The 11,834-nt window shown below is 31.1% G+C and overlaps 1 protein-coding gene across 1 annotated transcript; it reads right to left on the bottom strand.

Moving 5' to 3' along the window:
- Window positions 1-3,539: 3,539 nt before the first annotated feature.
- Window positions 3,540-7,147, bottom strand: LOC121392627 (protein YIPF5-like). The gene is given in 7 exon segments (XM_041523762.1): window positions 3,540-3,701; window positions 3,768-3,832; window positions 3,835-3,952; window positions 4,326-4,436; window positions 4,586-4,620; window positions 4,681-4,807; window positions 7,049-7,147. Coding segments are annotated over 7 exon segments (717 nt in total).
- Between the last annotated feature and the right edge of the window lie 4,687 nt (window positions 7,148-11,834).

Raw genomic sequence — 11,834 nt, 5'->3', positions numbered from 1 at the left:
TTTATATTGAACATCTTTAAGTATATATATGTATTATATAGATATTATTACATTATATTGTATTATATTATTATATATATATTATTATATTATTATATATATATAATGTAATATATATAATAGTACTATTGAGTACAGCAGTCTATATCTCTTACTTTATCAGCAATGGTGGTATATATTCTTCTTAAATGTTCACAAGCTATACGATGTAGACTCTCACCACTTTCTGTATGCCAACTGTGATTGGCTGCTAATTCATGAAATGTCTCCATGTGCCGTACGCTCTCATGAAGATCACTAGATAACAAAAGGTAAATTCACATTTGTTATCTCTCTCTCTTTCTTACCTCTGTTTTCATATGCTAGTCCAACATGGAAATGTGCTCTCCTTCTTTTCTCCGGTTATCTCCTTTAATTTGACATCCAGTCTCCAAACAAACATTATGAAAATGGTCACCCAACCAATGATCTCCCATCTGATCAAAACTGTAATGCCACTTCTCTTTGAGCCATATATACAGCATCTAAATCACCTATCCTACTGGCCTCCTCTATATCACTAAAGGCGAGCTTGTAGATATCGGAGCTTATCTTCTTTATCTTCTATTAGAGGAGAGAGAAGTATTAGCTGCTGGACCAGCTTGCTTGTGTTCCTCTCTTTGTTGTTGGACTAAGTGTAAAGAGTTTCTGTGAATGATTTATGGTAGCCATCAGCTAACATAGCAGTACATACATTGTGGAATAGTGTGTTTCTGTAACTAAAGGAGAGAAGTTATGAATATTATGTACTATATGGTACTTGCATAAGATTTACTAGGACAAATCAACTTCAAACTTTCTAATTTACCTAGAAGGATCAATTCTAATTTCTGGATTATCAAAGCTTCTTCTCCTTTCTTTTCTGGGCCTGACATTCTTTTCTTTGTTGTTGCTGTAGCTTGAGAAGAAGGGAGGGACTGTTGTCTTGTTCCTACTCTCCCTCTCACTGGAAAGGAAGATCCTTTACCACTTGAAGTAGTAAATTGTTCACTATTAGCAGACGTGGAGGAGGTAGAACGTTAATACTAGCCATCTTTGAGTATATAAGAGAAATCAAAGCAAAAGTTCAACTACCATCTTGTTTGCGTTGCCATGGTTATATAATCGCTGCTACGCCTTTTAATTAATAGCTAATGAATATTAATTACGTTAATAATAAAATGGGCTAGTATTCTTGCTATTGTTGGCTATTATTACATGCTCCAGTTCAAATACTCAATTCTGCAGTAATCAAAGTTGTCATGATAGCTCTAATGGAAGTCACATGACTAGTACTGGCGGCTCTCCAATATACATGTACAATGTACCACTAGAACATGTACCAGAAAGACCAGACAAGTTACCGTATCAAGAGGAGCTGCAGAAAATCCATTTCTCTGTTAAATCTACTGGAAAATATCACTACTCTCGATTGCTCCTGTTATTACAGACGTGGTTCCAAACTATACCAGCAAATAATGTAAAACATTGCCCTGTTTATAATATCCATTAATTAATTAATTAATTATGTTTATTTATATAGCTTCATATAGTAACTGATATAAGAGATAATGTCACTGATCTACTGACTAGCTACAGTAAGTATATATATTATTGTATAATATAATATATGTATATTATTATTATAGATTTTAATGTGCATTTAGCTCCATGTCCTGTTAACATACAAAGTTAGTATACTGCTATAATATATTATTACCATATATATGACTGTACTGTGTATATATAATAATGTATTATACCATATATATGACTGTACTGTGTATATATAATAATGTATTATACCATATATATGACTGTACTGTGTATATATAATAATGTATTATACCATATATATGACTGTACTTGTATATAAATAATGTATTATACCATATATATGACTGTACTGTGTATATATAATAATGTTTTATACCATATATATGACTGTACTGCATGTGTATATAATAATAATATATTATACTATAATATGACTGTACTGTGATATATAATAATATATTATACCATATATATGACTGTACTTGTATATATAATAATGTATGTTGTATTAATTCTCTATAGTAAAGCATTAGCTTGTAAATGTGGAGTAGAATTTGACATTTTTACAAAACTGTGGAAGCAGGCACAAATTATAAGTAAGAAACACATTATACCATAATGCACTTGTATATTATTGTATGCTATTTATTCTTAGTTGGTATTGTCATTTTGATGATGATATGTATGTAAATATAAAGACTTTATATAAACTATTAAAACCGTTGAATCCATTGGATAAACATTACTTAGGAAAATGGAGTGTCAATAAGAAAAGAAAGAATACCAGTAAGGAGAGAGAGAGAGAGAGAGAGAGATCAAACTGGCAATGATTATCTCTTTAACTGTTATTATAGGTTGGAAATAATGTTAAAGAGTATTTTAATAATATGGTAAGTACAATATAATACATTAATTTATAATCTCTTTAAAGAAAAGAATGTCATATTATTTGCTACTGGAGCCGCTTATTGTATTAGTGCTGGAATAATGAAAGAAGCAGAGAGATACTTCAGGTACTCACTATATTACTGTATCTGTCATATACTATCTAGTACTATATTATTATTAGAGGTAATAGATTAGAAGAAGTGGCTAAGATATTAGGTACACCAGATGATATGGCTGTTGGATTTATTATAGGTAAGTAATGTGTAACATAAGGAGGAGGAGCATAGACTATAAGTAATGTAATAGTACAGAGAATTTGACTACTTAGAACAATACATCTATAGGGAAGCCTTTAGACAAAACACTAACCACAATAACTTTATAACTTTAACTAAATTCTCTTACCCATATACTTTGCTTTTTAATAGAATCTGTTTTTGGTTATGATTTCACTGAGGTACATACTATGTTATCTCATCTCATTCACTACCATCAATTGACGAAGGCAACATACAAAATCAAGTATGAAAAGTCGAGTCTCAAACAAGTTTTTAAACTTGTATGACAGGTTACTATTAGTTACGGTGAGAGACGTATTCAAGGAGAAATTATCAAAAATACTGTTACACTTCAAAATGGTGTGTTTTCAGAGACTGAGGACCGACTAGGTAATGAAGAGTAAAGGAAATGTTAGTATGTTTATTGTGTCTACATAATAGGTTCCTCTCTTATCACTGTATTCTATATCCATCAACTAGTTGGTGTAAGAGACATTGATGAAATGAAATGTTTTTATTAATAAAAATAAATTAATAATATTATTGTTAAGTAACTACAATCATACTGTCCCCAATGTCCAATCTAACACTATTAAGTACAGTTATATCATGGCCAGTTTTATCTACTGTTATGAGGTATATGTATCAGCTGTTAATAGAGAATATTATCCTTAAATTTAAGTTATTAAATCAAGTTATTAAACAAAAAAACTTATTTCACAAGTTGTCATCAAAAATAACTTGATAAGAAACGTGAGACATACAATATTATTATTATTATTATTATTATTATTATTATTAAAACACAGTTAACAATGCAAATATTCCATATATAAGTGCACAAGGATAAGCCACCAGTAACTGTTGAGAATGCATTGAGAGAACTGATACAAACAGTTTCGATGATGAATAACTACACCAAATGATAGCACACAGTGCTAATATATTCCCAATATACCCCTATAGAATAACATATCATGTGACTATCATGTGATCTTTATATTGAATATTGTACCATTATGCAACTTACTGGAGTGAGACGACAACAGAAACAGCTGATAAAAGGACCATTGGTAATAGACAATACCCAGGACACTCACAATACAACTTGCTGATACACCAGTAGTACTCATTAAATTAAGGAGGATATATAGACTAATACAGCCTATTACTCCAACACCATATATATAACCAAAATGGACCTTTCCTGCCTATATATGAGAGAGAGGAAGGGGTTAAATATTAAGTTACTATAAGTAATAGACGGTACTGTATGATATAGTACTATCAATATTAACTATTAATTCTATATTAACTGTTAAGTTGTCATATGTTAGGGAAGTTATATTATAATTACCTAGTAACACTTTACATGGGAGTTAATCCCAAGTAGCCTCCTAATTACTAACATTGTACATCAAATGCTATATATTACTATAGATCAAGTGCTCTATATATCTACTGTAGATCAAGTGCTCTATATATTTACTGTAGATCAAGTGCTGTATATTTACTGTAGATCAAGTGCTATATACTGTATTATTACTAAATCTCTTTTCTTATTAGTTATTGGTTATAACTTACTAGTAACAATATACCACCAAATAATAGACAAAAGACAAGTGGTCCAGCTAAATCTGTATTACGTAATGTGTTAGCATCAGCTTGTTGTAATGGATTAAGTACTGACAGTGTCTATAAATAATAAAATGAAGGGATAGATAAAAATTATGAATAGATAAGCAAAAGGTGTGATAGATACATAGAACATAATTAATGGACAGATACAAGAGTTGATGGACAGATATGAGATTTGATGGATGGAGCATTCATATATAACCTACATTTTCTTTGATGATTTCAAAGTCAATTCCAAGTTCTATAAAAAATAACATTATTAAATATTCTCTATATTATATATTATATATTTACTACTAACTAACTTCTAATAATGGTGGCTCATCTTCAAATCCAGTATATCCATTTTCATTACCATAGGTATTTGATGTCATTTGACCCATACTACCAGGAGCTGGATCAATTTCCATTCTCCTCACTATCAAAACCTGTAAAACAGGTTTTAACAGCAGATTAAAACAGGTTGAGAAACAGGCATAACTGGTTAATATAATTGTATTTTTATATTCTTACAATTTATTTTATATAATTTATCAAACATAAATGGAAAATGATGTAATAAATTTAAAACAGAATTGTTGAAATTTACACAATATTACTCAAAATTTGTCATCAACAATTTTACAGTCTATACTATATTAAATATCATATCTTATGGAGTTATGGACCCCTCAAGTTAAATATAGTGTATCAAATCCCTCATATTAATGTTAAACAATGTTTATATATCCAACAATACAATATTGTGTATTAAACTGACCCCACCCACTAAACACTAAACATATGCACTAAAGTATGACTTTGAATAAATAAAAATTCAAATACATCTCTTTCATTAACTTATCATAGTGGATATTAATAATAATAATTACCTGAGGATAACCTGACGTTGTATTAGAATACCCACTATATCCTCCTGGTTGTTGATAGAATTGTTGTTGAGGACTATTGCTGCTGGGGAATCATTGGTTTGTTGATATTGCTGTTGAGGAGCCAATGGCTGTTGATGTTGCCAGTTTTTGATTGAGGGGACATTTTGTTGCTGGTGTGCTGCTTTGGATTGCTTCAACATCCATTGTTAAAGTTAGTAGGGTAGAAGTCTTGATTGTAACTTGAATAATCTTGGTCCATGCTTCCTTCAATGTAAGAATTTTCAATATTACACAATTATTACTTTCTTGTTTACGTTCAAAAATCATTATATACGGTATTAACAATTTTATTTTTAATAATTAGGAGTATTAAATTATAGGGTTTTTCTGTAAGTCATCATTAATTATAAAACATTACATGAATACATTTTAACTAAAATACTGTTTTTAATAAAATTAACATAAAAATAACAATAATAATATTGATAAAATAATGGTAGTATAACTACTGAACTGATAATATAAAAGAACGAACAAAAAGGTCACATGACATTAAAATTCAATCATGTGACCTAGATCATGTGACCTGTTATAGTAATGAACATAATATATTGTACATTAGTCAGGACAAGTAGAGAGGTTGTTTGGGCATGAATTCTACATGTAATACCTAGAAACAAGGGAGTAGAAGAATAAAATGATCATTACATTCCATATTGTTACTCATGTATGTTAAACTTACATATTCTCGGAGGTTAGTGCCATCACATTGTTCCTTGTGTAGTCTTATATTTAATCCTAACTGTAAAGATTTATTATTTTTATTATTATTATTATTATTCTTTGTTTTAATAAAATATTTAATCTATTTACTTTGTTATAAAGTCTCCATTCTCTTGTGCAATAACTTTATTTAGTCTTGACTGTGTCTACAGTAAGAGAGAGAGAGAGAGAGAAAGAGAGAAACAAAAGAGTGACGACAAGATAAGAATCAAAGATTAAAGGAAAACTCTTATAGAAAAAGAAAGACACAATAAACATAATATAATGTTAACAGACAAGCCACACACAAATTAAGTACAGTTTAATGACACAATTATAACGTACTCTTTTACTTAAATATAGTACAGGTCCAAGGGACATTCCTAACGTACAGCAACAACAAAGACATCCACAAATTAACAGTTTCAAATGAAAGGTATACTTTTATAAAGAATGGAATTAATACGTTCCATAGTAGCATGAAATTCCTCGGGAGCCACCTATAATAAAAATAGAAGCTACCAGAACTAAAAAAGATCAAGACATTTTAAAAATAACCTTGACAACATAATATTTTGAAACAAGTAACGATACAATATACATACTATAGACTAAATATGTTATCAAAATTGTCTCTTATGATAACATGGAACATAGCTATCTACCTTTGAAGTAAAAGGGGGGACATTACTATTAAATCTTTGTTGTACTTAATGTGTTTTTATATGATCAGTGACTACAACTACCCTTTCCTACTAAATGGGAGGGAAAGTCGTCTTCAAATCTGTTATTGAGTCCAAACATAGTGGTCCCCACCTACTCCTCTTAAACGAATAGGCTCGGGAACATTACTGTATACAAGTGATCATCACCGCCGGAAAAATCCTCAAGTACTGGGTTTTCGTTGGAGTGCCAGCATAACTATCAGTTGTCTCTCCATTATTTCTTCATCATCTTCATCAAAAGGTGACAACCTCATTCCAGGTAAGTATTGGCCGTGTAATCCTCTCTCCATTATATCCTCTGGATCCTTACTCTCTTCTCCTCCCATCCAAGGATCAAGAGTCGGTACTGGGCCCATAAATCGTCTGATGCTGGCTCTAGCTCACCCGACTCACCAAGGAAATCCGCCATAACACTTCGTGTCAATTGCTTGTCTCAATTTTAGTAGTTTAGCAACATCACGATGTTTTTGCCACGCCCATAATTAGTAGGCAAACCCCCCCATATAATATCTACATACTCCTAATTAATAGCCACACCCACCTGCATGTTGACTACATTCAGCATTGACAAGAAATTCGTTTGACCATTTAGAACTAGAGAATGGTAATATAATAATAGATTTATTAATTTATATGTTTCTATATTCTCTCTATAGGCTAATATACCTGATGCCAGTGCTCCTCTCTCCTCTAATCAATTACCCAGCAGTGTCTCCTTGAAAACACCTGCTCCTGAACACAATGTACACGATACATTTCGATATGGGTCAGTTAAATACACAATAATTATATAATATGTACAGTTATAGTAGATGTGGCTATATGTACTCCTTTTGTATTATTAATTTTAACCCTTTATGAACTTGAAGCTCTGTTATTTATTATACGACCACTTCCATCCTTTAGTTTTAAATCAGCTAAGACAGAGATCCTGCCTGGACATCCGCTAGAATATTCTGAAGCTAATGTAAGTACATTATTTTACACGACATAATAATAACAATACTATTTATAATAATTATATTTACTATTTTTGGTATATAGTTTGCTAATAATGAAGATGCATTTATTATGCAAGCATTACGTCATAGTCAAGGCCTACATGCACCAATGAAATTACAACTAGAAAGGAGAATGGCTGCTAAGGTATAAAATATAGATATATTAATCAAGGAAGGATGGGTGATAGTCTCAGTTCTAGACCTACATGCAAAGGATAAGTATAGGTCTGGGCCTGAAACTAAATAGGTGATAAATGGATAGACTCGTGATATACTGGAAATATATTATCTGATTAATGTCCTCTATCTATTTACAGATACAGCGTATTCCTCCATTGGAGAGCAGTATGATAGCATTAGAGACATTGTTAGGTCGATGATAAGCATTAGTGTGGAAGAATTAATAGATCGTAAGTATAAAGAAGTTCATAAGTAGTTAGTAAATAGAACATTATTAAATGTCATCTTTTTTTTCTATCATGTTTGTCTTCAGGTCCATCTGATATACCTGTATGTTAAATGGGCGAGCTATTATGGAGAAGCGACTAAAGATGATATAACTAATGATTTAACTTATGACATAATATCATAATATTTGATATTAGAAGTTAATAATTAACTAATTGTAATTAATATTGAAATAATAAGAAAGTGAATTACCTCTTGAAGTTAGTTATAGAAGGGTTAAAATTAATAGTAATGTTCCTGACGTACACATTGTATGAACTCAATCAAAGTCTCTGTTTGTCTATCATCATTTCGCTCCTCCCCTAGCCACATCTCAGGAACAGTATTGTTCACAATACACGCCAATATATCTCCCACTTCAACAGTATATTGAAGTTTACCATGTAGATATAACTGTACTGATTGTAAATTTGAATGGACTTTTAAAAGAAGTTGATCATATTCTGTCTCGTGATCATCTTCACTATCATAGACATCTGCTTCTAATGTTGGCAGTAAACTATGAATTTGTTAACAATTTCGTTTAGTTGGTTTACAGAGTATGATATCATCTTCATATTGTGGTTACCAAGTATTTGGTGATACTCGTTTAGTATTGTGATAGGTGAGTGTGTGTGACATGGAGGGTAATCACATGATATGACAGTGATGTCATGTGATGTGCTAACTTGTTTAGAGCACTTTGGGATAGCGGAAAGTAGCAATGAAAGTCAGAATGGACACTGCTTTGTAGGAGGATAGCATCTAGAAAAAATTAAGTTCTTTGTGAAATTTTATAACAATTAACAAATGCTATAATAATACTAGTTATAAAGAAATTAATAAAACTAACTTTGGTTATCATTAGAGCTGTCTCCACCACTTTTCACAGAGATACAAGTGTTCAATAACCACCCAACATGGCTGCACTTTTATTCATTTATACGACCTAGTTCCTCTTCTCTGATAGCGGAGATAACAAACTAAGGGGATGTTCCTATCATTAGTTGTAGTAATGAAGGCATCTAAAGTGAATTGGTCATAAAACAGACAAACAATAGGTTCGTATGGAGGTGTGGTAGAGGGAACTTGAAAGAGGTGTGGCTCATTATATTCAGATCCTAATGTAAGATTGACAAAGTCTTGAACAGCATCAATAAACTAGAGTATAGAATAATAAAATAATGTCATATCACATGTCATCAGGAGAAATCAATTACTGATAATATCAATTTTATTGATAAGATAATTTAAAATTTATTGTTATAACTATTAAATTATTGGAAAGTTTCAAAACCAATCAGACACAAAATCTCCATATCCTTGAAACCATGTAATCCATATAAAAAGCAATATTACATATTGTGTTACTATAGCAACAACATATACACCACTATAAGCATTACCATAGCAACAGCATATATATATATATATCACCAGAACAATCATCACCAAAGAAACAATACTACATCAACCATAATATAATTATAATATCTTACCAAAGCAAAGATCACAATATAGATATTAAAATTAATAACCACTGTTTGCTTTCCATCCATTTTAGTACGTTTTTTCAAAAAACATGTACATTAGTACCTTAGTTGGTTCCAATGCTTTCCACAATAATAACTTATGAGTCAGTGTTAATTTGATACTAGTTAGTGGAGTAGGAAGTAGAAGAGAGGGTTGAGACTACAAGAAGAAGGAGAAAGAATATAACAATAGCTATTCCATAAATGATGTTAATGATAATATCTATTGCTTCTTTACTCTTAAAAATCAAATCATCAACTTACTTTAACATATTCATTCCATTGTTCTTTATTACTCTGTAGTGAAGTAGCAAGTTCAGTAAACACAGGTATATTCTCCAATATTTGAGCTCTATTAATGGTCTTTTCTTTGATACTCTGAGTATCAGAATGAAATACAATATCATCTAATAAACTCTCCATTGATGTGACTATTGGATTTAGTAATAATGACTTCTGTTGGATGCTTCTCCCTCAGTGAGTTGTTTATTCAGGGAGATGAGTAGAGGAAAGAAAGGTAATTGATGAGAAAAGATTGTAGGAGCTAACTCGTTGTGAATAGTACAAGTTAAAGCATTTCTAAATGGCAGAGATATGCTGATAATGATGTTTGACTAGAATGGAAACGTGTCCCTTCTCGTTGTGAAGTTAATGATGTTTAACGTATCTAGCATATACTGTAAGTTAACTTTAATTTGTGGTAGTGATACCAATAGATGCTGACAGGCTAAAAAGACTATAGCAGAGTGTCGGGCAAATGATTTTAAGGTGTTTATGTGTTGAGTGATATCATCAAGTGCTTTTTCTTGTCTCTGCAATGTGTTGTAAGCTGATGACTCTTGGTATTCTGTTTGTTCAATAAAGTTTGTCAGCATCTCTGAAGAGTTCATTAATTTCTTTGGTCCATTTCGGTATCAAGAACACGAGATAAAACTGAGTCCTACAATAAATTTGACATATTAATTATTACTACATTATGTACATGTATATTAGCTTTATAAGGTAAGGTGACATTGTGGTAAAAAACCTCATTAGTTGGTCATCATTGTAAGTATGCCTTTGGCTTGTTAGGTAATAAGAGAATAATCCTACTATTACAACTTGTTAGTGTATGTTCCTTCTTCTTTGTTATATGGACTATATTATTATTGTTAGGTTATTTGGATGACTTTTCTTCTGCCATTTCTTGACTGTATATACTATTCAATATTTACAGCTATGTCATACTTAAGATAACACCAGTGTTATTAATGGTAGCTAGTCTAAATTATTGCAATAGTAGGTATTTGATGCTAGAGCTTACCAACAACAGTATTATTATCTATATAAACTATCATGTATCATTTAACTATCGTACATGTAGGCCACTGTTACACTGTGATAGCATTATCTATGTTAAGTGTAACAGCTAGTTACTTACTGATGCTAGAGCTTACCAACAATTTACTAACCATTAACATTGCATGTGCTATTTAATAAATAATCCACTCTAGAATTAACTATCATACATGTACATCTAGGTCACTGTTACACTGTGATAATAGTGATCTATATGTTAAGTTTAATAGTTATTATTAATTATACTAGTTACTTACTTGACTGTGTGTTACTTGTTGTTTATGTAAACTGAGATCTGCTAATAAAGCTCTTTGTTATACATATCTCTTTTCTCATTCTTTGTAAAATATGATGAAGAAACACACAGAAAAGACCAAACTCAGAACATTCCAGAGAAGACATTAGTAGTCCAGGTGTAACTTGAAGTAGGAAAGAAATGAAAGAATGAGAATCAGGATGATGTGCAGATAGAGAATAAGGTAAGACAAGGTAAAATTGAAAATTTTGATGTGGTATTAAGTCTTTTCCTTTTTATGTGTCATATTGAGTGGTTTAGTCCATGTACGTAGTGGATAGAGTACCCTTTGGAGTGGTCTTTGTGTCAGATAATGATGTCACATGAAGTACTACTTTTTTCCTGTCTTAGCAGCTGTAGTAAGCGGTCTTTTATGTTAGACTGTATCATGTCAGTAGACAGATATTCAAGCTGAGCGTCATTGTCTTCAATGTTCTTACTCTCGTTCTTTCCCAAAGCAGTGAAGTATTTCATAAAGACATT

The sequence above is a fragment of the Gigantopelta aegis genome, unplaced genomic scaffold (assembly GCF_016097555.1).
Source record: "Gigantopelta aegis isolate Gae_Host unplaced genomic scaffold, Gae_host_genome ctg4207_pilon_pilon:::debris, whole genome shotgun sequence".
Lineage (NCBI taxonomy): Eukaryota > Metazoa > Mollusca > Gastropoda > Neomphalida > Peltospiridae > Gigantopelta > Gigantopelta aegis.
This window is presented reverse-complemented; position numbering and strand designations above follow the sequence as displayed.